Genomic DNA, 26731 nt, shown 5'->3' with positions numbered 1-26731 from the left:
CAAATTTCTAATTCAAACATTTATCAAGCATGAGAGAGAGAAATTATCTCCAACCCAAGAAAAATAAAATACAATTAATCTTATTTTTATTGTTGAAGTTGTTTAAACCTATAGTCGCTCTGGGATCTGAGCTGTTTTTTCCTAGTACTGGGGCCACAAATCTTTTAATAAAAATGTGTATGAATTCAGTAAGGGACTAGCAAGTAATTGGTATCATTTTTATAGTACAGCATGGCCTATTTAACTATGTATGCATGCTGCAGTGACATGATATAAAAAGTTATAAGACAGAACAGTTTATTATTTTCACATTTTTAGTCCCAGGCCGCAGGTGTCTACAGAAAATCTTTTTTCATGAAGTCTCTATTACGTAGGGAAAAACAGAACAATATGTGTTTTTATCACAGCTGTATTGTAGTAGATTTCTAAATACTCGAGACACGGCAACAATGTTTACAATCACGTTTGTAAATAGGAAATCCATCATTTTACAGCCATCACTGGTGCAGCCCTTTCCCCACAATTCACAACCTAATAACTCAGCTTTTCACCAGAGTAGTGATGAGTTGTTTGTGCCGTGGACATCAGATAAGAAAAGTACATAAAACGGCAAATTATTGCAGTATTTGGAAGTGTCAAAAATAACAGCATTGGCTTGACGATTTATTGTGTCCCCGACTATCCAGTGAGGACAGGGCATGGCTTGTTGTAAAGGCTGAACTGTGCTAAACAATACAGTTTTTAACATAAGTCCCAACATGCATCGAGTGCAGAGATATTAAAAGTATAAAGTGAGTGCTTCTGTTATCGTGGACAACTGATGGGACTCCAGAGGGTTAAATTTCACACTCTTTTTTTTTTTTTTTTTTTTTTGTCCCACAGGAGGAAGGTGACACAGTGGATGTCTCTGCTGTGATTGGCTCCTGTACTTTGGCAGAGGCTCGTTTTCTTCTGGATCACTTCATGTCAATGGCAATTAACAAGGTAATAGACCTCATGAGGAAAAATCCCATCTGTACAACCACAGTAGCACTATTGCTGTGTTTATGGCTGCAGTACAGTGAACACCTATGAACCGTATTTCATTATACAAATGCGTGTTAGAGTTTTTATTTTAGCTTTCACTGATGTACAGTAGGATGGACAAAATATTGGAAACATCTGTCTGTACAAAGCAATGCAGTTCAACACTAACACAAGCTAAAGCCTCTACAGTGATCACATAGTTGAATCAAGGCATCTCTGAACATTATGACATTGCAGGATAGAAAGTTACTGTGTGTGATATGAAGTTATAAGCCATTTCCCAAATGGACAGTCCAACATCCTGTACATCAACTCCAACCAAGAAATTTGAATATAGACAAGATGTGGTGTTCAGTTTTGAATTGTAATCGAAACACTGTTTAATGTCTACTGTCTGATGTTTTCAGGGTCTGCAGGCAGCTCAGAGAGAGTCCCAGGTGAAGGTGATGGAGGGCAGGCTGAAGCAGACTGAGATCACCAGTGCCACTCAGAACCAGCTGCTCTTTCACATGCTGAAGGAGAAGGCTGAGTTTAACCCTGAGCTGGACGCGCTGCTGGGGAACGCTCTGCAAGGTACAAACGCTGTTTGTTCGGAATAAGGTAGAAATAGAGTTACCGACCCAAAACACAGACCAGACCCCAGATTTGACCCAGCCCACCTTCTGGAAGTGTCACTGATACAATGTCAAGCAAAACTGGAATGGAGATTTTAATCTGACATGACAATGAAGTTTCTCTTTCATGAGTTAATCTTTAAACATGTTGCCTCTGCATGTTTGTCACAAATCACTTGCCTTTCAGGAAGTAGACTGGGTTACTGGTCAACTGCATGATTGGGCCTTTTGAGATGTTCCTGCCTGTTGCCTTCTACTGAACAGAAGCTGACCTCATATATTGTACAAATGACAATTATTTCCACTGTTAAAATTCAGATACTGAGATCATATTACTATAATCAAGTTCCTAAACATGTTTAAATGTTAGATGTTAGAGTTGATTTTACAACATTTTGTCCATTGTTTGATTTGATGTTAATATATTTCGGCCAGCCTCTGTTCAGTAGGATGCTCTGTTTATAGTAGGTGCATTTTTTGTTTGTTTATTTTATTTTAGTTTTTAGAATTTCGGGGGACTGTGTTTTTGATTTGTGCATTGCCTTTTTTCTGTTCCCCCATGTTTTCTTTTTCCTTTTTTTGTTTTCTCATGTTTACAGAGCTAGGTAACCTTCCAGCTGGTAAGTGAAACCATATTAGACTCTAATCTGTGTAATGACTGCATGGTTCCTTCCCTTTGCACTTTGAGAACTAACTAAACATAACATGAAGAGGTGCATGAGGTGCAGTGCAGTCAGACTTCCCTCCATCTGTTGGCTGACCCCTTCCCCTGTCCTTATCTGGATACATTCTTCCTCCGTTGTCTTTCCATGTGCTACAGCCTCCATGCTTTAGCACCTGCTAACTCCAGACCCTTCCACAGGAACCATACAACATAGATATTTTAGCTCTGTCGGACCCTGTAGGCCAGCTGACCCCATCTGGAGCAACGGACTAATGATTCCTCACACACTCCTCCACCCTGTTTTCTCACGTTGGGTCTTTACCCTTCATCTAAAATCCCCACACATCTCTCTTTATAACCTTCCCCATCTGACCGCTCTCAGACCTCAGACCTCTCATTTTTTTTTTTAATCCATTTGATCCCAATGAGCTCAGCGAGGACCAAGTTTGTCAATAAACAGCATGGCACTGCGCTGACATTGCCTCCATCTGCTTCCCTTGTTCATTTCCTACGTTCATTTCGCTCAGTACAAAAAATTCAATTAAAAAGCACAAAGATTAAACAAGGGAGAAAAATTATTTAGTCTTGGGTAAGCCATTTTAGAATGTTTTAAGCAGTTATCTCAGTTTTTTCGGTGATGAGGGTTACCACTCCACTTAATATTATTCACTGATCTCATTTGACAGAAAATGGAGATGATAGCAGCAGTGATGAGTCTGCCCAAAGCCCCTCTGCAGAGGGAAAGTAAGTACATGCTATGATTACAATCCATATGCTTTACTATGATGAATTATTACCCTAATCTTTTTTATGTTACTATAAAGATATGCTAAGCCATGTTGGGTTATGCTATATTATTTAATGCAGCTATAATATACATTTAGTTATGACATTTTAATCTGTGTTGTGTGTAAGAGTGATGGTAATTTGCTATGGTATTTTTTTGTTTTTGCTATGGCTGTTTTTTTATGTAATTTAATAATGCATCTACATTATGTTTATATTTTACATTGGGTCATGTTATGTTATATTTATGTTGGGTTATAATATATTTTTGTCATCGCGTGGGTTGTTGCATTGTGTATGAAAAGTCACTAAATATCCGTTGGAGTTCAGTTAAAACCATCATAGAGAAATGGCAGGAATATAGCACATGCATAAGATCTGCCTGGAGCAGGTCGTCTTTAAAAACTCAGTGACTGTACAAGAAAGAGAGTAGTGAGGAAAGCCACTAAGACACCTATGACTCCTCTGCAGGAGTTATGAGTTAGCATTCAGCACCATGGAGATGGTGTACTTGTGATGACGTGCAGTGTCTCATCACTTCAGAGAACCTTCTTCTAGCTGACTCAGAGTCTCCCCATACCTTTTGTGAACTCTAGTCTATATTTACCATTAACTTTTTTTATCAGTGACATTCTCATTACCACTCTCCCATAAAGCTTTAACTGACTGGTGAAGAACTGACAATAGTTATTGTAAGCAGTCTCTCCCATCTCTGTTGCTGAAGTTTGTAACTCCTTCAAAGGAGTCATCGGTGTCTTGGTGGCCTCCCTCACTCATCTCTGTCTTGTACATTCACTCAGTTTTTGAGAGCGTCCTGCTCCAGGCAGATTTATGGATTTGCCACATTCCTTCTATTTCATAATGATGGATTTAACTGTAACCATCCCCTGACTCATGCTTTGCAATAACATTTTCAGAGTTGCTTGGAATGTTCCGTTGTCCATATGGTGTAGTTAAAGTCAGGAGCATGGATTCACCAGTGACTGTGCCTTGTGTTTAATAGTCATGCAGTCACATTTTATATTTTTATATAATTTACATTAATTTGTAGAAATTTGTTGTCACTTTGACATTAATGAGACTTTGTTTTGTAAATGCCAAATTACATTGACTATGATTTGGTGTTAAAAAGCAATGAAATGGGAAAACTCAAAAAGGGGGGTGAATGCCTTTTATAGGCACTGTATATAAATTATTTATCTTATTGTTTATATTTTGTGTTGTATAATGTTTGTTTTTAAATTGTGTTTGTATTATGTGATGTCACGTTGTATTTTTGCTGTGTAATGGATTTTTCAGGTTGGATCTTTTTATCTTTGATGTAATTTTACTCCAAAATGATTGTATTGTATGAGGTATTGCTTTATTGTATGCACAGTTTAGTATTTTAAGTGCATTTTTTAATGAATACTTGCAGTAAAACAAAACTTTTGTCATCCCTGTAGCACATTGGCATCAGATCTCATGAAACTCTGTGGAGAGACCAAAACCAGAAATAAGGTATTAATCATGTGCTGATGTGATATTTTCCAAATGAAAAAAATAACTCATTGTTTTCCTAATTCATTCCTGTCCTGATTTTCACATATTTTGCTGTACAGGCTCGTAGGAGGACTACCACTCAGATGGAGTTGCTGTACGCAAACAGTGACTCTGCCCCCGACGTACCTACTGCAGACTTCTCTAGTCCGATGCTGCCTTTAACTGAAACACCTGACGGGGGTGCAGACATGGACCTGTCGGGCTCATCAGTCAGGGACTACACAGCTCTCTCCCCCGGCTTTTCCTCTAAAATGGGCAGCATGTAAGTCCAGGCCCGGCACTCTTGCTAACAGATTAATTGGTACTTTCTTCCTAACTTCCTGCATGTTTGATGTTGCTGCTACCTTCTCTGCTTTATTGTTTGTTTTTCATGAACATGCTTATAAATGTCAATACCACTTAATGAGTCCTTTGATAAAAACTATACAGAAAAGAGCAAATCCTAAAATTTGTTTGGCTTATTTACGACTGTCCACCTGCAAAAACCACCCTTCTAATTACAGGCTAAAGTCAAAAATACTAACCAAACTGCTTTATCCAGCTTGTGGCAGGCCATGCTTCAAACCAGTACACATTTAGATGTAAGAACTTTAGCTAACAGTGATCAGTCAGCACTGAAATTATTAGGATAGTGTAGCATAGCACAAACCCAACAGTGTCCTCATTATTAAACATGAGCTTGGTGAAGAACCACGACTGTTTTGGGACTTTAAATATCAGGTAACAGTGTTTCTGTGTGTAGTGCATGCTCATCTCTTCATTGTTGCCATTATTTCATGTTGGTTTTACATCCTTCTGTTGTTTTATAATTATTTTTGTATACTGTCTTTGTGTTGTTTGTGGGAAAAAATTGTAAAACTGAACAATCAGTTGTGGCTCCAGAACTTCGTCAGGTGTGGAAAAGCGAGCTCCAGAGCCTTCCCCGCTTTCTCGCAGGAAGACGTATGACAAGGCACAAGCAGCGGCTGACAAGGCAAAGGTCAAGGAGATTAAACAGTAAGAGCTTGCTGCCAACATTGTGGCTGCAAAGCCGAAAAAAAAAATCAAAGTAACTTGACTTTGACTCTACTAATACTCTTCCTTTCGATTTCCTACTTTGAAGAAGCATGTGATGTCAACTGAATCAATAATGCTCTGTATCTTGTTTCACCTGCCAAGTTCTATGCTGAATTTAAAGTCATATTATGTCTCTCCTATGAGCCATAACTGAAGATTTCTCTTTTTGTTCCTGGACGTTTTGACTCAAATTCAGTGTTCAACTTGCTTATCAATGCCTCTGCTTCTGATGTCCTTATGATCTGCATTCTACTAATTGAGGAAATCACACTGTCCTTTCTCTTTCTTTGTCTGATCAGCAAATTCTCTCTATTGAGACTTAAATGGAGAAATATGCTGAATGCTAGAAAATTGGCTGTCTACTCTTTTTTTTTTACAAACATTTCTTATTCCTGCTGTCCTGCCTCAGAATACTGTACTTGAATACAGTGAATTACTTACTACATTTCTAAACTAAAACGTATGTATATGTGGTATAAAGCTGTTGTTGGCATCACGTGCCAGTGTTTACTTCCATACTTTGTGCACATGAGTTGTTTGCTGGCTTGAAACAACATTTACTGTACATTCAATCTGCACTCCTACATGCATGGTCAGTGTGTAAGCGGATGTGGCCAGTCAGAACTGTGTATTGCTGCATTCATGCCATGTGGCAGAACTAGTAGATGCCATCTCAACATAGTGTGATTCATTCATTCATGTACAACACACACATTGGGTTAACGTAAAGGCAGCAGCCACGGAGAAAGAAAAGTAAATAGCCAAGACAAGGTTCCTTGACTAGAACGAAACCAGGATTGCTGCAGTTAACTGGTTGGTGTTTTGACCACTGGACTACCAGGATAAACCCTGTCAGCTACAACGTGGCATTTAATCTGGCTCCACCTTCAGGCTCACTGTGACATTTTTAATGGAGACTGTCCTCATTTTTTATCTATCCTTTTTTTTCTGGTGTGCAATGACCATTATTACTACATGCAAGCGTGGCCATTGTTAGGCCGTAGGATGAGTCTACTAAATCCCTGGGTTGTTTTTTTTGGGGTTTTTTTTTTTGTTTTTTTGAACAACAAAAAAGAAAAAAAAAAACGTTCCAGTGGTTTTGCTTTTTTGGCCCAATTTTCTGCCCAATACTACTGATCATTTTGCGAAGATTTTCAGCAATTTGTGACAAACATTTCTGTCTTAAAGGACCATGTCAGCCAGTCTTTGTTCCCCACATGCGTCACTGAACCTTATGTGTCCATGACCTGGTTGTCAGTTCACCAGATGTCCTTCCTTGAACCACTTTGGTAGCTAATAACCACCGGATACCAGGAGCACCCCTCAAGACCTTTTGTTTTGGAGATGCCCTGATCCAGTCGTCAAGCCATCACAATTTGGTCCTTGTCAAAGTCACTTATATTATTTGTCCTGTGTACTTGTCTAGCATTCAACACATCAACTTCACTTTTCACTTGCTGCAATTTATTGCACACGTTGATCAAGGTCATTGTAACAGAAAATTCAGTGTTAGCTACTACATCTGTCAGTGGTTTTAATGTTGTGGCAAATATGTATATTTTCCACCTTCCATGTCTCCACTGTATTCCATTCATTTCAGTGTATTAGATACAATAGAAAATTAAACAAACAGATAATCCATCATAGTAAACATCTTGATTTCGTTCAGCGGGCAGCGGTGCATTGTTGCGTGGTAATGCAATGTTGCAGTTATAAGCAAATATTGTCTTGAAAATGCTTACATATTGATGTCTTCAAGTATTATTAAGTTTAGTCTGCTTTGAACAATGATTACTCCATGTCTATGTGCACCAGCAGGTTCGAGGTTCCACATCACCTCAAATGTTTAGACACATTTTTTTTTTTCATTTTATAATAGGAAATAAAACTGTTTAAAATCCATATATAACATTGACTTTGACATTGTACCTCACACTCATTAATTAAGAAAAGTTTAGAAATAAGAAGTAGTGTTATCAGTAGCTAATCAGCTCTCAGGAATATCTGATACTATTGTTCCCTCTAGGATGGTTGGATGCCTCCACCAGTCTTCCAACAAAATCCTCTGCTGCATTTCCCCTCCTTTCTCCAAACCACATAAGTACAACTTTGATTTGCCATATGGTTTAGTGAAATTTCACCTTTGGTGTGCTGGGCAAATGTGATTCTTGAACACAGTCATGTGGTGTGGATTTTAACCTTTCCTGATCACTACCTGCATTATCTGTACAAACATCAAGGCTGCAGAGCAGTTTATCAGACTTTCCTGTAACCAGATCCTCCCTGGGGTTTCATTCCTCACTGCGGTATTGCCCGCATTTGAGAGTTAACCAAAAGAAAGCGGTTAGTCATTGAGTAGATATCCTTTCGGGATCCATAGATAATTACAATAAACACAAACCCTGTCATCATGTCAAGCTTATTACTGGTATTTTGACTGAACCCGCAGTAATCCCCTCTATTCATTCGCCTTTTCTCTTTTCAGTGGAGCTTTTATTATGTGCACTATAGGCTTTTTAAACCTCAGTCATTCACAACTGCTCAATATTGACATCTAGATCTGCAGTACATCACCAGTTCATCCTGCTGCTTCGCTGATAGTGATAGCTATGACTGTTGGAGTGTAGCGATTGTACAGAAACCCTATCAAATGCTAATTTGTCAACATGAGCAGCCGATTAACGATCGATCAGGTTTCCTGTGATGCTGTTGAACATTCTGTCCCTGATGGGCCGACACTGCTGTCGTCTGTCTGCAGCTCTTTGGGTGTTTTTATCTATTAGAACCTGGAGAACAGAAACATCTCGATGTTCATAAGTATGTTTAGATTCTTGGCTTGTCTTTTGTTTCTTTTCAGCACAAGGGTTCCCCTGTCCACGGCTGTCTTATTATTTATCTTTCGAGTGTTATTTTCCTCTTTTTCTATTTTCGATTTGCAGCATTGTGCTAAACAGCCTCAAGAGCTGCGTATTGTGCATGACTCTAGTAGTGTGGGTGTGATTTATATCTGTGCTAGATTATACGACAAGGTTAGGTCCATGTTGCCCCCTTTGATAGTCATATATGTGTGTGTTTTCCAGGGGTGTCATTAACCCAGTGCCATCCACAAAGAGCAGCCGGTCTGCAACTTTACAGTGTGTTCACGTGGCAGAGGGACATAGTAAAGCTGTTTTATGTGTCGACTCCACTGATGACCTTCTGTTCACTGGATCCAAAGGTTATTGACCACAATCCTTCCTCCTTCTGTGCTTGCTTCACCTCCTCTCTCTTCCTACATGTCTAATCACTATTCCTCGCTTGTCTCCTTGTTCTCACACCGGTAATTTATTACACTTTGACATGCTGTTAGGCTGTTATATAGCAGCAAATAAAACCTGACAGGCATTAATTAAGATTGACATTTGCACAGTATGTGGATAAATGAGGTGATGAAATAAAATGACATCATACATATAGCAAAGTTCTTATGGTGAAGGAGCTTTAACAGATGATAAATAAAGGTAAATTGTTTAGCATTCTGCTAGACTAATTTGTTCATTTATTCCCATAAATGCTCAAGTAGTTCCATTACTTGGAATAGTTATCAATTCTAGTAGGTTTTGTCTTGCTCCAGTATAATTCCTACTCCATCAGTCCTGTTCTTTAGCTCTACTCTGTTGCCTCAGTTCAAACATCCTCCTCTCAGCACGCTTCCTGTATTTCTATCATCATAATAAATGGTGATGAAAATGACAGACTCTGTCTTTTCTTGCAGATCGAACCTGTAAGGTGTGGAATCTGGTGACAGGTCAGGAGATAATGTCCCTGGCTGGTCACCCCAACAATGTGGTGTCAGTCCGCTACAGCTCCAGTTTAGTCTTCACCGTCTCCACTTCCTATATCAAAGTCTGGGACATCCGGGATTCAGCCAAGTGCATCCGAACGCTAACGTGAGTAGGTCTGCCTCTGCTGATCAGATTCCAGTCTGGAAAACCTTTTTCTCATGTTCAGCAGATCCTCAGCATTTCCCAGATATAATTAATATTGCTGAGCACTTCATATGTTATGTAAATCTGTTGATCTGTTATTGTTTTCACAGTAACTTTTATGCATTTCTGAATGTGACTAATGTCACTTTTTAACCAAAACATTTTGTATTTTAGCCTTGAAAGTCATTCACACTTTAGTACATCATTAGTATGTGCATCTTTTCCTCTTTACTGCCTAATTATCTGTTGCACATTTATTCATGCATCATCAATGTGTCTCCAGGTCCTCTGGTCAGGTTAATGTTGGGGATGCCTGTGCATCTAACACCAGCCGGACAGTCACCATCCCAGCAGGAGAGAACCAGATCAACCAGATCGCGCTCAACCCCAATGGGACGGTTCTGTATGCTGCTGCTGGAAACTCAGTCAGAGTGTGGGACCTGAGAAGGTGAGCAGAGATGCTGAGGATAACACTGTATCCTGAACACCAAGACACTGACAGTCTTGTAGTCATCAGGGTGGTTTTTAGACATTGCAATGTCAGTCTTATCTAACAGTTTCTTTATAGTGAAATACCTTAACAACTGTTGGATTTTTTTTTTTTGCAGATTATATTTATGTACTGTCACTAACAAGCCAAAAAGCCTGTAAGACTTAGTTCACGACAGAATACCTGTAAAACTACTGGATACCGAGAAGCTTTCTTACCATTTATATTATCTCAATGTTAGGACAGACGGTATAGTAACAAATAATAAGTGTATCATTAACTTGTCATGTTTGCTCAAATAACACAATTACGCGATTTGAGATTTAGTTTCAGTGTTACATTACATTTAACATTCAGCTGCTACAGTAACTATAAAGTATTTTACCGTAAGAAAATGTCAGTACAAAGAACCTGGATTTGTCTGAAGTATTGTGTTGAAAGCGAGACTGACGTGAGCCCCGCTGACAGTCTGTTTATCATTCCCACCATTTGTACAGTGATACTGCAGCAACATTTTCATATGCAGAACACGTTCCGTGAGTTAATATAAAGCACAATCTCTTTTCGCTGCACACTTGGATGACCCAGTTCATCATGAAAACTTGACAAGCATCCAATCCAAAGCTGTCATCTCTTTCTGACAGCCAGCTGGTATTTGCTTTGATGAATTACCTTTTTGCTCATCTTAGAAAATAAAAACGGTTCGTACCTGATGCTCTGGATAATTAAAATAGCTCTTCATCAATATGCTCTGGAAGAAGACGCTATAACTTGCACTGAGACTGAACCGCTTAAGGGTCATAAACAAACTGTGTTTACCTACATGGTGCATTTTACCACAAGTGAATTATTTGTTAAGTATTAAGTAATATGATGAGTAAATCTGCAATTTAATTTCATGAAATTTGGTGTCATTTTGTTTTTTCTTTTTTTAGACACTGGCATTTAAGTTAAGTGTTTGTTACATTTTTTTCCTGTCAGATTTGCATCCACTGGGAAACTCACCGGTCACCTTGGTCCAGTCATGTGTCTGACTGTGGATCAATCTGGAAACAACCAAGACCTGGTGATCACCGGGTCCAAGGACCATTACATCAAGGTGTGTTTCACAGTGTTTGCTGCATTTAACACACTTGCTCTTGACATACAGTATGCTCCTACCTATTTAGTGAGAGATACACTTTTATTTCACAGCAAAGCACAAAATATATCACACCTTTAACATGTGATGTTTTGACTGTTGCAGCTGTTTGATGTGACTGAAGGTTCTCTGGGGAGCATCAGCCCTACACACAACTTTGAACCACCACATTATGATGGTATTGAGTCACTAGTGGTCCAGGGGGACATTTTCTTCAGCGGCTCCCGAGACAACGGCATCAAGAAATGGGACCTGGACCGCAAGGACCTACTGCAGGTAGTGGATGAGTGAGGTGATAAATATTAAACAAACGTAGTGTGAATGGAAAGAGACATGCAGCTGTTTCATTTAATGCACGTTTTTTGGTAGGTTTTGATTCTAAAAATAATACTGAAGACAGGGCCAATTTTAGCTGAGTGTTAAATATTGCAAGAGAATATTACTCCAGACAGTTTCCACTTGTGTATTTGTAAAGGTAAAGAAGATACTTCTACTCAGCAGCATTAAAGGTGGAAGCCTGGAAAAATTGCAGTAAAATCTGTTCTTAGGGCTTCCCATAACCCTTTACCATATAATGACATGTTGTGTCTCATAATGCTAATATTGTACATTTAAAACTTCTGAATAATTTCAATTAAACAAAGTTATCCATCTGTCTTTGCCTATCCACAAGTTACTGTCAAATAATATTTTCATATACTGTGGAAGTACAAATTCTTTCACGAGTTAAAGAAATCACTCATGAAACTGTGTTTACTAATTACATTTTTATGAACCTCATTCCTCAGCAAGTCCCGAATGCTCACCGTGACTGGGTTTGTGCACTGGGTGTTGTCCCTGGTTCCCCAGCCTTACTGAGCGGCTGCAGAGGTGGGGTGCTGAAGCTATGGCACACGGACACACTGGGGACTCTGGGGGAGCTTAAGGGTCACGAGAGCCCCATCAACGGCATCTCTACCAACAGCAGCCACCTGTTCACCGCCTCCGAGTGAGTCTCACACATACATCAACACACACATACGCTGGCTTTCAGGTGGTTTTAAGATCCTTGTACTTTTCTGTACCGTACTTTTTTAAAATTAATTTGCAAAGCTATATTCCTGGTGGACACCATGTATTCACACACACACTGCTTGTTACCAACAACTGCTGTTTGCTTCATTTCTGGAGAATATATTATTTCTCATCTTCTGAATCTGAGGAAAGCAATTTCAACTGAGGCTTTTTTACCATGCTTTAATCTTGAATCTGTTACTTCTCTCTGGGCATTTGATTATTTAAAAGTCTAATTAAATTACAGGTCATTTTTTGATATGTATTAATGATTTCTAATTCTGGTCTTTCTGGATGGATGGCATGTTTCCTAACCGAGTGTGGATCAGCCATCCACTAATGCCATGATGTTCAAAAGAAGTGCATCACCCCTTAAAATTGCTATAGTCATGTGAAAAACATATATATGGCCTCATTTTCTAGTGGTTGCATGGGATAAGAGAATTTTTTCAATTAAAATGATAAACTGAAGGGTTTCTGATTAAATTCAGCCGTAAATCTTGTGTTTAGCAAAACTCCTTTCTACGAATCCTAGCTCTTTATAAAGAATTTTGAAATATTTCGACAGCACCTGTCAAAAATGAGTTTGCTTTGTCTGAACTAATAATAATAATATCGTTTGCACATTTCTGTTTGTTTTGCTAGTTGTTAAAGTCCTTTTCTGGACTCTGATTAAAACCCTAAAAACTCATCTCGTAGTATTTTTTTTTAAAATGAAAATAATTCCTTCTAGCCATAAAATTGTTTTAGATGCGGCTCTACACCGTTGCTTCCTCTAGAATGGAGAGGTCAGTGAAGTTCCCACTTCTAAATCCCCCCCACTACTCTGCCACTTGTTGCATCTCAAGCAAACCAGCTCACCTTCAGCTGTTTAAAACACTGTAAAACTACTTTATGTTTACCAGTGGCAAGTTGTGATATTGGCCAGCCATATATATTTGAACCAGGAATTGATTGTGGAGCAGAATAATGATAGAGAAAGCTTCAGCCTGCATGTTGACCGGATTGGTTCGTTGTATTTGTTACATATGAACCCTAGTATTCTGATTCTGTTGACTGTATATTGATGATGTGTCTTCCAGCATATAAAAGCACCACATGGACCTGTTAACAAATGAAAAAAATCTATTTTCAACAAAGGGCGTCTTTAATGTAACATGGCATTGTTAGGATAGGTTAGAAATGTAAAAGTAAGTGATGCACTATTTTCAAACACCAGTGTACATGGTAGTGCAAAATACTCATAAAAAGATCCTTAAAAGGACTTTTTTTAAGTTTTAAATTTAGAGGATATAGAACACTTTTTTTCTGTGTATCTGAATCATGACATCTTTCATTTTTGCTGCTTCTTACTATTTTGTGTTCCCGTCTTTCAGTGACCGGACTGTGAAGATCTGGCGTGCACGCGGTGGACTGGACAGCACCTTAGAGGTGGTTGACAATGCAGACGAGGTGGCCAGTAACTGAACACAGAGCCACGTGATTGATTTGACTCTAGAAGGACATAACAGCGTTCTTTGATGCCGCTGCCCTGCACTTTGACCCCTAACACTGAGTCCTACTACTCCTACCTTCCATGCCATGTAACCTTTATGACTGAGCCAAGAGGAATCACTTGTAATGTCACTTCAGCACAAGTAAACATGAGTTCTTTTCTTAGACTGCCTATGCTCAGAGGGTCTTTAGTTTACTGTATTATTAATGACTCTTTTCAACATAAATCATCTTTCTCACTTTTGCGCTGTAATCGATTCTCATCATGGATCATGATGCGAACTTGTACTCACAAAATGTTAAACGATACGATAAACACACCCGTAGAGCCTCTCTGCAGCTCAGCATATTTCCAGCGCTGTGCAGGATACAATACAGAGAAACAAAAAGGTAATAATGTTAAAAGAGGAGTGTGTCGCAGAGCTAATGGGTTGGTAGCTGGTCTTCACAACCCAGTTCTCCAGTTTGTTGGAATTCTTTCTCTGCACTCAAAACAGAACCAATGCCCCCTCACTCCTATTCCCTAGAGTAACAAAAGTGGCTTTACATTATGTGACAAAGACAAATCACTGTACCCAGAAACTTCCCTGACTCTCCTGCTTTTGTGCTCTTCTCTCTTCAATTTCTGCAGCAGCTTTAGATCAGCGACCAAAATTGTGCAACCTGTTGTCTTTGCTATCCTGTGCTGCACTCATCTACAGAACACACTTTACATTAAGAGTACTACTTAAAGCAAAAGTTTGACATGTGGGGAAATATTTGCTTTTCTTGCTGAGTTGAGAAGATTTATATCACTCTTGCATCTGTCCATTAAACAGCCACCTCTAAAGCTCACTAATTAAAATGGCATATCTCATCTGTTTCATCTGTAGAAAGTGTAAAAATTACAATTTGTGGTTTTACAGGGGCTCATGTGCCAGAATGTTTCTTGGCAAAGCTCTTTACATTTATTTTTCCAATTCCATTTTTACACATTGATATGTCTAAAGATTAAACAAAATATGTTATATTTTAAATACTGCGCTTTAAAGCTGCTAATAAGCTGATTGTGTCACCTTCAGCCAAAGCTGGGCTCAATGTATCCCTGCCTTTATGCCAAGCTAAGCAGCTGCTGGCTGTGGTTTTATATTCATCACATAACTGAGAGTGATAACATTCTTTTCATCTCCCAACATGTCAAACTCTTCCTTTAACTCTTGAGCACTTGTACAAAAATCAACACAATTAGTCTTTGAGATTCACTTAATCCTTGTTAAATGTGAGCGGGTTCAGTGCTGAGGATATTCTACACTTGTTCATGTTTCATTGTGTGTAATAATGTATCTTCACTCCTCACACATGCTGTTAACACTCACTGAACCTACACTACTGAGTTGTCGTCGATTTCCCGTGCTGCTAAGGCGTATGCTCACCTTCTTCAACCCTATAAGAGGGCTTCTTGTCGTGGACTCCGGGTGAGGTCCACTCGGTACCGTAGCTATGTGTATATATATATGTAATAGTATCTTTTTGTTCTTGAGAGGAGAGGCCTTCAGACTGTGCCAGTGTTGTGCTCCTAACTGCATTGACCAACATCTGTCTCCCAGTTCTGATCCTTGTGGGGCCTTCCTGGGGGCCCTCTTGGTCTCCCTGATGTAACCGATCTCTCCGTTGCGATTGTGTGCCGTCACTTATGAATGTTCAGTGAAACAGCAGCTGTAGGCGTTATTCAAATACATAACTAATGTATGTAAACGTTGTATTTAAATTTAAAAAAATCTGACTGAATGTTTGTTTTGTGGGACCACCAATCTGAACGCAGTCTCACACTAGAGCTGAGAGGACCAGAATTGGCAGGAAGACTGACGAGCAGCATTAGTAATGCTGACCTTTTGAACTGAGCTTTTCCTCCAGTGAGGTGGCAGATTTTGTTTAGTGGCCTACGGTTAGTTTTTTTTTTTCTTTGTTTTGTTTGTTATGCTCTCTTTGTTCCATATATCCTGGGCGTCCCCCCTCTGGAGTTTTAGCTGCCGTTTCTCAATGGTGGACTCTGTAGCGATTCTAATGTCAGATGCCTGGTGAGAATAAACGCCATCTGTCAAAAATGACCAACTCTCTGTGGCTTTCTTGGTTTTATCAGTCCTGTTTCTTTCATTTAATTATATTCCAGTGTTGTCTTTGAACTTTAGTCCTTGGTTGTATGACGACATTTTCAGCATTTGCTGTGAAGTTGATTAATTCAACATTTTTCTCCTCAGAGAAAACATCTTCTGTTTTCCAATCATAAATATATTTCTTACCATATCCATTCATTTTTTGCCCACTGTGACCACTTTTTCAATAATGTTGTTAGTTTTTCTTCTCACAAATATTTTTACCTGACCAGAAGATGTGGGGAAAATGAGCATTTCTCCAACACTGATGCTGAGAAACCTTTACTTTCAGGGTTCTTTTCCTTCTCAGAGTTTCTGTATTTCTTTCGTGTGATTATTTTCTGTAAAGCCAATTTCAGTTCAAGAAAGAAGTAGTGCTTTCAGATGTCTGACGTGGTGAAATCTGGCCAGAAGATGGCAGTAGCAGCATCTACACAACCAACCAGGGACAGTACAAGTAATCCATAAATACTTCCACTCACATTTTAGGATTGTGTCTAATTAGGGAAACCGACAATTTCCATATTAACCCCCTATGCTATTAGTCCTCTATTTAGGAATGTAAAGCCTGTAATGTTGTCGTTTTACTAACATGACAAACACTCAGCAGTGAGGAACACAAGGGTTTAAAAAACATGTACACATGACATCTTGGTTTACTGTGATTGCTTGAGTTTACCTTAGTTCGTCATGTATTCCTTTTATAATTTATTGCAGAGCCTTTTTTCAATTCCAGTGGTTCTCATTGAGATCAACAGAGAAAGAACACTATACAGGAGAAATAGTAAAACATACACAATCAGTCACAGAAGTTTAAAATCAGCAAGAAGAGAAAGACACTAAACTTTTCTAATCCTTTAGAAATTATTCCATTTATATGATGTAAAGTATTGTAAGGCAGTCTCGTAGAGGACAAAATTCACCCCAAGAGTAACCAGAGTTAAACAATCCTGGGATGTGGTTTAGTGGACAGAGACTGAATTTGAAATTTGAGACTGTCTCTTTACACACCGAGGACTGTTGTGCATTTTCATATGATACACGTTATTTTACAAGTTATTTTGGACTGTCGCCAAATTAAGTTTTACTCCAACTGTAATTATTTCATTATTACTTACAGCGTTATTAATTATTTCTGAGTATCATGTAAGCTGCCCTCGTTTACACTCTCTTGCCTCAGGCTGTTAAGTGTCGACCTGCAGTTGTTTCATGGTGAGTAATCTAGTAAGTAGCATTACGATTAAATGACATTAAACACACAGAAGTGAGGTGCAGAAATCTTTGAAGCACAATTCAGGGGAGCTTTGATTGTTGTTTTTATATTTGGTGCTGGAAAATTAAAGCTGCAGTAAGAAATATATTACACAGACATTTTATGTTATATTTCTTTAAGTATCTTTACAGCCTGGCAGCACTCAATAAACTTAGGGTCTGATAATAAAAGAAAAAAAATATCTGTGGGAGTCACAAGCCTGTAAAAAGCCTGTTTAATCATTGCACTCACTCCACATGAAATGATTGGATGACCTACCTGTGCACTTTCTGCCCGTCTGCTCTCACTGCATGTCACCAGAGTTTACACGGACAAGTGGACATGATGTAAGACCCCATGATCAGACAGCACAACAATGGCAGCTACATTTCACAGTTTCACCTAAACCTACAACAACATGCACTGTTAAACATGCCGGATGACCGTGCCCATTTGTATTTGGTGTCCTTCAGTGGTCTGCATCCTCCTCCAGCTTCACTGTCTGTTAATGTTTGCTGCCTGCCTACACTGTAAACTCGCGAGCAGATGTCATTTTATGATGTTTGTCTTATGTTAGTCTATAATGGTTTTGAGTTTATTTTTGCAAATATGATGATGTAGCCTATTTGTTTGATTTTAGACATGAGGTAGTCAGTCCTCTCCCCACCAACACTCTTTGTCGTGGATTAGTCCTCCAGCTGTACTGACAGCGTGTGTTCATGTCTTTTGGAGACCAGGCTTTGGAGGGAGTCCTGAGGGGCGCGAGTGTGATTTTTATTAGCTTGTATGCTTTCAAAACCCAGTTACTCTTGCTGGTTTCTGCAATCCGGCATGTTCAGCTTTAACAGTGTTGATTGCTATGATATTGATCTGTCCATTGCTGTAGCAGACTGCATAGTATCTGCACAGCATATATTTCCTCTACATTGAAATGAACTTTTCCACTGATTTATGATCTTCTAGCCAATCTCAGAAACATTCTACTTATAGTGACTCATATGAGAAGTCATTTACTATGATCCAGGCCGCCTGGCTGCAGTGTCAATATCTAATATGTATGAAATGATTGCATAAAGAATCACACTGACATCAAATATAAAACTTAAACACTAAATTTTGCAAGAAAAAGGACATCTAATGTAATAAATAATGTAATTTTAAAAAGATATTGCTGTGAAACCAACTTGACTAATGTCTACTTGACCTACTATTGCATATGTGCACATATACTCTTACAAATACACTAAATTACAGTGCACTTAAACCACAGAGATCCCCTCTAAACCTCTCATTTGGTTTCATTTGAATAACACTTTTAACCCTCCTGTTGTCCTCATTTACAGCCACCAAAAAATATTGTTTCCTTGTCTGAAAAAAATCCAGAAATTCAGCAAAAAAAATCCCCAAATTTCTGAAAATTTGCAAAACCTTCAGGAAGAAAAATCCAATAACTCCTTAAAAGTTTCCCTTAAAAGTTTTTTTTTTAAATCCCCCAAATTTGGCAAGGAAATTCTTGTAAACACTTTGAAAAAATTTGTAAAAGTCTTCCAAAAAAATCCTAAAAATATCTAAAGTGATTACATATATATCAGTAAAACTTCTAAGATTTTCTTAAAAACATTCACAAAATAAATCAACCAAAATCCAGCATTTTTAACATTTTTTTCCACCAAAAATGTTCAAAGATTTCCCAAAAATGTTGAAAATGAGGACATCAGAAGTTTCACTGTGAAAATGTATTTTTTCCCCACATTTTCAAACTTTAAAATGGGTCAATTTTGACCCGTAGGACGACACGAGGGTTAAAGCTTATAAAGGTAAAACTCAAAAATCCAATATCTTCCAAGAAACAAAGACTGCAAAAGTGCAACTACAGTATAGATTGGAATACATACCTGTGTATCTGTCTCTGACATATTTGAAATAACACTGTTATCCTATGGACAAAGACAGGTAAACTAGTAACACCACTACTTGTAGCAACACTACTGTCCAGCACTGCAAGAGTACGCATGATTGTTCAAGTTGTATTGTATTACAATGCATAGGATGACACCAGGGTCTATGGATTGTTCATTTTAGAATAGAATAATAGAATAATACTTTGCTAATCCTTTCCATGGAATTACTTCTAATGGCAGCATGTAAACACGCAGACAACCCACAGACCTGACAGAACACCAACACTAATAGTCATCAGTATGTCCATATTGTAGCGGAACGTGTAGAAATGGTAGAAACTACACTTTATGATTAAAATTGCACTCGTTAATTTAGGGGCACCATCCTCAGCTTACCTGAGGAAATTATCAATTTAAGCTAAGTCTCAAAGCGACTTTGATTAAAATGAAGTTGATTAGTCTTATTCTGAAAGTCATAAACTCTGAAATCGAGTTCCCAAAACAAGGAAATACACGGTAGAACCGATGATAGTGAGACACAAACATTTATTAACTAATACTGCAAACAAACCATAAACAACAATGGTATTGCAACATCAAACAGTGAATAAATGAATGAATAAATGCAGATAAACTAATGAACTGTGATCGTCACTGGAAGCAGTTGGTAGAAAAGTGATGAATTTAGAGTTTGGAATTGGAAAACAAATTATAATTTGTAAATTCACCCGTTTAGCAGAAGGAAAGTGATACTTGCGTAGCCTTTGTAGTAGTGAGAGGAAGGCTGCTGCAGGATGTGGAGCTGTGATGATCTGCAGGATGAGATGTTCAGGAACGCAGAGACAAGAAGGAACTTTAGCAGGTTTGTGCTGCAAAAGTGTGCTGAAGTAAAAACATTAAGAGTCATAGCTCATAGTTATCAAGAAAATATTCGCGCTGTCGTAGATCTTAAATAATTCCTAAATCTAGTTGCATTCTTCTGAGAGTCAATTTTTCTAAGATCCTTTGTTACAAACCCATTCTTACAAGCCCAAGTTGAATTTTTCTAAAAGCCCAAGTTACATTCTTAAGGTCAAAAACAAAAACTGAACTAAACTCAAGAAAGAGTGAAAAGTCTCTCTGTGTCTTTTATGGCTGTGGTCTGTGACAGAGAGAGAGGAGGGGGTGTTTGTGTATCATATGTGTGCTTCTTCCATAAATACTTCAGATTCCATGTGTTCTTCTTCCATCCTGGTCCTGATCAATCTGGTATCAGAGACTGGGTCCAGATCATCATTCCAATGATGGTGCATTTCTTTAATGTTCTGATTTAAAGTGTTCTATTCACTCCTGTGTAGAAAGTTCTGTGTGTCAGGTTGGGAGATCAGAAGGTCAGAAGGCCAATCCTGCAGAGGTGTGGTTTTCCTCACAGCTGACACTTTATGACCCTTATCAGATTCTAGTGGAGGTAGGAGGCATCCTGTTGTCTCCAAAAGTGCCGTGAGTGGTCCTTTATTCATAAACATCTGATCAGCAGATGTTCCTGTTGGAGGTGAATTTTGGGTTAGCTGTCTTCTGAAATGGTGTCTTACTAGATTTATAGCTTTGGGGGTGGGTCTTTGGACCTTTGTGTGTTGCTCTGGAATGTTCTGCTCCTTAGTATGCTACAATATACATAGTATATAAGTTAAAAACATACACATAATATAACTCATGAGTTAAAATATTAATGTTAATTACTGTGAATTGAAAAGAATGATTGCAGCTGGTAGGAATCAATCAAACCTTTATTAGTCATTGCACACTTCCATATACAATGAAATTTCATTCAGGATTTCCTGCTGCGCTCAGAACTGCACTGAGGGGGGATGAGTCTGTGGCTGAAGGTACTCTACTGAAACACCTCCAGATTGTGTAGTGGGTGAGAAGCATTGCTCATAGTAGAGATCAGTTTCCTGAGCATTCTCACCCCAGCCCCCTGTTGGACTGATTCCAGCTCAACACCAGTTGTGTAGCTTGCCTTCTTAATCATCTTATTTCTGTCTCTGGAGCGAGCCCCCTCCCACCTACACAACCCCAAAGAATAAAACACAGGCCACCAGTGTGGTAAAATGTACATGGAAGAGCCCTGCTGGTGTTAAAAGACTTTGTGACATATGTATATATATGTATATATATATATATATATATATATATATATATATATATATATATATATATATATATATATATATATATATATATATATATATATATATATATATATATATATATATATATATATATATATATATATATATATACACTGCAGAACAGTAAATATATTGCAGGAGTTTTGCCAAGTAACTTTTATGACATATATATATATATATATATATATATATATATATATATATATATGTCAGGCTGCACAGTGGTGTAGTGGTTAGCACTTTCGCCTTGCAGCAAGAAGGTCCCTGGTTCGCGTCCCGGCTTTTCCCGGGACGCGGGTCATAAAAGTTACTTGGCAAAACTCCTGCAATATATTTACTGTTCTGCAGTGTATACCTCATACAGTAGATGTGGTGATTTCACAATCCTGTGAGAACTCATACAGACATTCTGTTCAGATGCTTAATGAACAACTTGGGAGGCCATCAGTATCTGATGTCATGAATCTGCAGGAGCGTCTGACAGGCAGCACCAATCACCGGCCGCCTGATGAGAAGGTTGCAGTGTGGAGAGAGTGTGGATGTCACTCAGGTTATGCTGGGTGAAGCACTTCAGAGGACTATTCTCTCCTCAGAACTCCACAGAATCTACTCTGAGCACTAAATGCAGCTTTAAATCACTTAAACAGGCTTGCATCTTGTTTAATAAAGCAATCACAGGCTATATACACATATAAATATATATATATGTATATATAAAACATTACTCATCTGGTCAGTACCCTCTTTCTGTGACTGAAGTCTATTAATCCTCATTTAAAAACAGCACCACCAGCTGTTTCACAAGATGCAGAGTTGTGCAAATTTTTTCTCCAGTCCTGCTGTTCGTTGCAGAGCAGATCCCCAACCCTCAGAGAGACATTCTGACCTGCCTCAGCAGAATCCAGCTTTGAAGGACCCTTTTACTCTGAACACTGCAGCATCAGACCAAGTGATTTTTTACTGAAGATGGGATGTTTATTTCACAACTTTCATTGAAGTGGCTGTGGTTGTTCAGGAAAGTCTGTTAATCAGCACTAACATTTGTTTTGGGTCTCTTTTATGTCATGAGTTGAAAAAGTAAAATCACAAACTTGTGGAAAAATAATTACATTATTATAACTTCACAAACTCTATTCTATAATTCTAGCCTTGTTAGCATACTTTTGAAGGTGTGGGATCTTGGCTTGAGTTCAAAATCAAGTTCTGCAAGTTGGATTACTGAACAGGCCGACCAGGCACAGGCCCAGAGGCCTAAAGAGGCAGGAGGCTTTGGTCCAGAGCCTGTGTTTGAAGTGATAATTAACATTTCTTGCTGGCAAGTCAATTAAACAACCATAAAGGGAAACAAAAGACATGCAATCATTACTCACAATGGCCACGAAGAGCCACAACACAGCAGCAAAAGAAGGGCAGGCAATTTCAAATGTGATTCAAATGAACAGAAAGAGAAATATGAATGGATACTCCCAAGACAACTGGAAATACAAGCAAATCAACTATAATGAGGCAGTACCAAATAAAAAGTGCTGCAAAATTCAAATAAATGAAATGCAAAATAGCAAAGGGAGGCAGAAAAGGACCACAACTGGATGCTTAACAACCACAAAGAAACCTAAAATATCCAGAAAGAGATGAAAACGGCCTAGGAAGAGATGGAATGAAAAAGAATTGCAAAAAGAACACATAAAAGATACAAACTGAGATAAAACTACACAGTTGGACAGCAAGGGGACACAAAGTCCAGTCCAAATGAACACAAAAACATAAAATGAAAAGAAAAAGACGAACACTGACTAATAAGATATGTAACCCAAATAAATCCAAAACAGTCACAAAAAGAGACTAAAAGATCGGAGAGAGATGTCATGTGACTAAAACGTCACAAAATTAACAGATGCACAACAACAGCAGAGACACATCAAACACGACACAAAACAATCACGGCACACAAAAATATCCAGAAAGAAATGTCAACTGAGTAAAAAGACCTAGAATGAGCACAAATAGACACACAACCACAGGAAAGACACACGAAAAGCCTACAACGACACATCAGATGACCAGAGAGATGCAATCTAATGAAAAAGGTATTTTAAAAAGGGCCACAAAGATGCAAAAAAAATGGCAACAAAGACTTAAAATGCATCAGCTTTGTTTGTAGTGGATAACGTTATTTCTTTTACACCGACAAATCAAAGATAAGATGGTTTTACCTTCGCTGACACGTTTCAACTGCAACTGCAGTCTTCTTCAGAGCGTCATCTGACGTGTGCTGACGTGTCCTTTTTATCAGGTGGCCGGTCTGACAGATCTGTCAGAATCTGTCAGACAGGCCACACCCCCCGCCGTCCGGTGGTCTCTGGAGGATGGAATCCCAGGTGTGCCAGAGGGTGTAGACCCCCTCGTCCCGGTTCATGGAGCAGCTCGCCCGGGGGGCGTGGCCAATCTGACAGATTCTGACAGATCTGTCAGACCGGCCACCTGATAAAAAGGACACGTCAGCACACGTCAGATGACGCTCTGAAGAAGACTGCAGTTGCAGTTGAAACGTGTCAGCGAAGGTAAAACCATCTTATCTTTGATTTGTCGGTGTAAAAGAAATAACGTTATCCTATGATAGTCAACGACAAAATGAACATCATCCAAGTTTTGTTTGCAGTGGTTGTTTCAAGTGTGATCCCAGGGTCCAGTTGTCTCATAATCTCTCCATGGTTTGAACAAAGGTATAAAGAGGCTTTTGAAGGCCTCTACATCTATCACAGCAAGACTCTGAGAATTAAGACAGAGGGAGATTGATGAGACAATAATTAGAGAGCAGCCAGTACTGCTTCACACTTTGATAATTTGAAATATATTTGTGGCGCTGAGATATGAAGACAATACAAGTGTGTTGCTCCAACCATGCCAGTGTTCCAGTTTAACTGGTGATCAGGTTAACTGGCGATAGTTTCCGTCTCCAGATGTTTCGTCCGCAGATTCGTCACGATCAGACCTGGATTTACATGAAATAAAGATACCAGATAAAGAAGACCTCACCGAAAAACGTCGGCATCACTACTTAACAAAGTCTATATCCATGTAAATATCATCTACAGACAGTAAAAAGAAATGTGCGGGCCGAAATAAAAAACACGTATTTTTAAAGTACGGTGAGAGGATTCGAAACCACGTAATCCAGCGATAAAATTAAGAGACCACCGTTTTACTCATTGTGCTACCGATCAGCTCGACAAGCATTCTGCTTCATCCATATGGATATAAAAGCAGAAACCAAAGCCAGGACAGATTTAAAAACAAGAAAAATACTCAGAGAGCGCAGTACTCCACCAAGGCTTCTGAGTCGTTGTGTCATTTCCGACAAAAAAAATGATCTTGCACTGCGCACAGGCGTGTGTTATGCATGTGTACGTTATATACAGATATCGAATTGCGTGACTTAAATATGTAGCGAGCGGTGGAAAGTGATGGAACTCGGAAACACCCCAACAATTTAATCAATTGTTCCTTGTATGATTTCCAACAGATAAGTCCCGATAAGTCCACAGCAGTCGATTTGCAGTAGGATCGCAATTTTGTGATCATCAGCAGGCAACTGACGTAGTGTTCACTTGTTATCATAGTTACAGTGACCACGATCTCGCAATGATACAGAAGTCTTTAACAAATCCATAGATCCAGACTAGAAGCCGAAAATCTAATCACTTGGTCCTTGTGTCATTTCTGACCTTCCCTGAAAATTTCATCCAAATTCGTTATTCGGTTTTTGAGTAATGTTGCGAACAGACAGACAGACAGACGCTTATCGCCACAAAACTCCATGTTCCTTGATGGAGTGAAAAATATATGAAAAGTAGGAGAACAGAAGTATAAACTTGCAAGAAAGAGAAATGCTCAAGTAGAGTCAGATCTCTTAATTACCTCAATATTCTACTTAAGTAAAAAGTCCCTTGATTGCTTTCTGTCATTTCAAAATGATTTTTCTTTGTGTTTTAAGGGGCATTACACATTTAAAGGCCCTGCACTGGTAGAGGGGACCACAAGGTGCAATAAGGCGTGGTCGTACCAAGAGGTGCGCAGACTGGCAGATTTATCTGTTGAGGAAATGCAGCACTTTGAGGACAACATGGCCCGCATGGCTGCTGCTAGACACTGCGAGTTTCAGCCAGTAAGTGGTCCAGTGCTCTGTGGTTGTATTAATGCTGACTTTTCAGGGATTTACTCTGATTTAAACATTAAAACCAAATCAAGTGGACTGATGTTTATTTTTTCTTCACTGTTCTCCCCCATCAGTGTCCCCAGTGCAAAACAAACATGGAGAGGAAGGATCTTTCCAACCTGTGTGTCATATGTATCATATGCACAGCTGATCAGGGGGGAACCTATCAGTTCTGCTGGCAGTGTCAGAAGCCATGGAAGGGCTCAGCTCCTCGATCGGACCGCTGTGGCAACGATGACTGCATCAACAGGGACCTGCAACTGCTGCAGACATGCAAATCCATCGACCTGCCGGAGGTGGCGGGCGTCACCAGCTGCCCCTCTATCCGACTCTGTCCTACATGTGGCATGAAGATAGAACATAGTAGACAAAACTGCAAAAATGTTATATGTCCTCGATGTCATAAGGAGTTCTGCTTTGTTTGCCTGAAACTAACGCGGCAATGTTGCAAGACCAGTTCACCATTCAGAATCTGCCCAGGCGGTGTAGCTCCAAGACAGACTTCTATTCCGGTATGGCAGAGAAAATGAAGGCAATCCGGTGTCTTATCTTAATTCAACAAGAGATCTTTAACAGAAGTGTTTAAAAACACAACAAAAAATCAATGCATTTATTTTGAAAGGTCTCAATATAGTCTCCTGGACACCAAATGTTTGTGGCATGTAACTCTGCTCCACAAGACAACTAGGTTCTTATTTGTGGTTTCTCTGCCTCACTCTGGCTGAACTTTAAATTGCACATGACAAATATGTTTGGTATTTACCTCTGAATCTCCATTACTGAAAAAATGTAACTGAACACCAACAACATGTTGCTATTGTTATTGTTTTTGAAATGTTTTGTAAATGTATTTTTGTACTTTCCCTATTGTAGCACGTTGAGATTCTGTATGTAAAGTGCATTATAAATTAAAGGCATTATTATCATTATTACCAAGCATTTCTCACCACATTATGACAGGCTGCATGTGAGACCACGTGACTCAGGCTTTACACTACTTCCTCATCATATCATGTACAGATGTTGCATTTTGACAAGAAAAGTCAGACCATACACACAGACAGAATAATAATTACAATTTTTATGAGGGAAGTGGCATACGCCCACATACAAGCGGAGGCTATAGATTAATATTTATTGATTTAATAAATGGAGACCATTTTTCTTTGAAGGAGTCCAATTGGTTTTTTCTGATAGCAGATATTCTCTCTAGTGAGATGTGTTC

The 26731-nt window shown here is 38.9% G+C and overlaps 2 protein-coding genes across 8 annotated transcripts in view; both read left to right on the top strand.

Moving 5' to 3' along the window:
- Positions 1 to 15921, top strand: part of kif21a (kinesin family member 21A) — a 54784-nt gene extending 38863 nt beyond the window's left edge. For 2 of the 7 annotated variants that reach the window (XM_035957662.2, XM_023291180.3), the window contains 14 exons: positions 883 to 984; positions 1434 to 1599; positions 2240 to 2260; positions 2991 to 3048; positions 4536 to 4590; positions 4692 to 4894; positions 5503 to 5628; positions 8769 to 8905; positions 9443 to 9617; positions 9940 to 10104; positions 11128 to 11245; positions 11393 to 11563; positions 12076 to 12275; positions 13717 to 15921. In XM_035957662.2, the coding sequence (XP_035813555.2) occupies positions 883 to 984; positions 1434 to 1599; positions 2240 to 2260; positions 2991 to 3048; positions 4536 to 4590; positions 4692 to 4894; positions 5503 to 5628; positions 8769 to 8905; positions 9443 to 9617; positions 9940 to 10104; positions 11128 to 11245; positions 11393 to 11563; positions 12076 to 12275; positions 13717 to 13807 (1788 nt within the window). In that variant the 3' untranslated portion in view covers positions 13808 to 15921. The other 5 variants (XM_023291182.3, XM_023291184.3, XM_035957660.2 and 2 more) reach the window with 4 other exon arrangements.
- A 5828-nt stretch (positions 15922 to 21749) lies between these two features.
- LOC111582492 (uncharacterized) lies at positions 21750 to 26435 on the top strand. The gene is made up of 3 exons (XM_055009196.1): positions 21750 to 21840; positions 25145 to 25455; positions 25581 to 26435. Exons 1-3 carry the CDS (start codon positions 21750 to 21752, stop codon positions 26034 to 26036), a joined length of 858 nt encoding a protein of 285 aa, XP_054865171.1. The 3' UTR covers positions 26037 to 26435.
- The last annotated feature ends 296 nt before the right edge of the window (positions 26436 to 26731 follow it).

The sequence above is a fragment of the Amphiprion ocellaris genome, chromosome 3, assembly GCF_022539595.1.
Source record: "Amphiprion ocellaris isolate individual 3 ecotype Okinawa chromosome 3, ASM2253959v1, whole genome shotgun sequence".
Classification (NCBI taxonomy): Eukaryota; Metazoa; Chordata; class Actinopteri; family Pomacentridae; genus Amphiprion; species Amphiprion ocellaris.
Note: the sequence above shows the minus strand (reverse complement) of the source record. Positions and strands in the feature narration are given on the sequence as shown.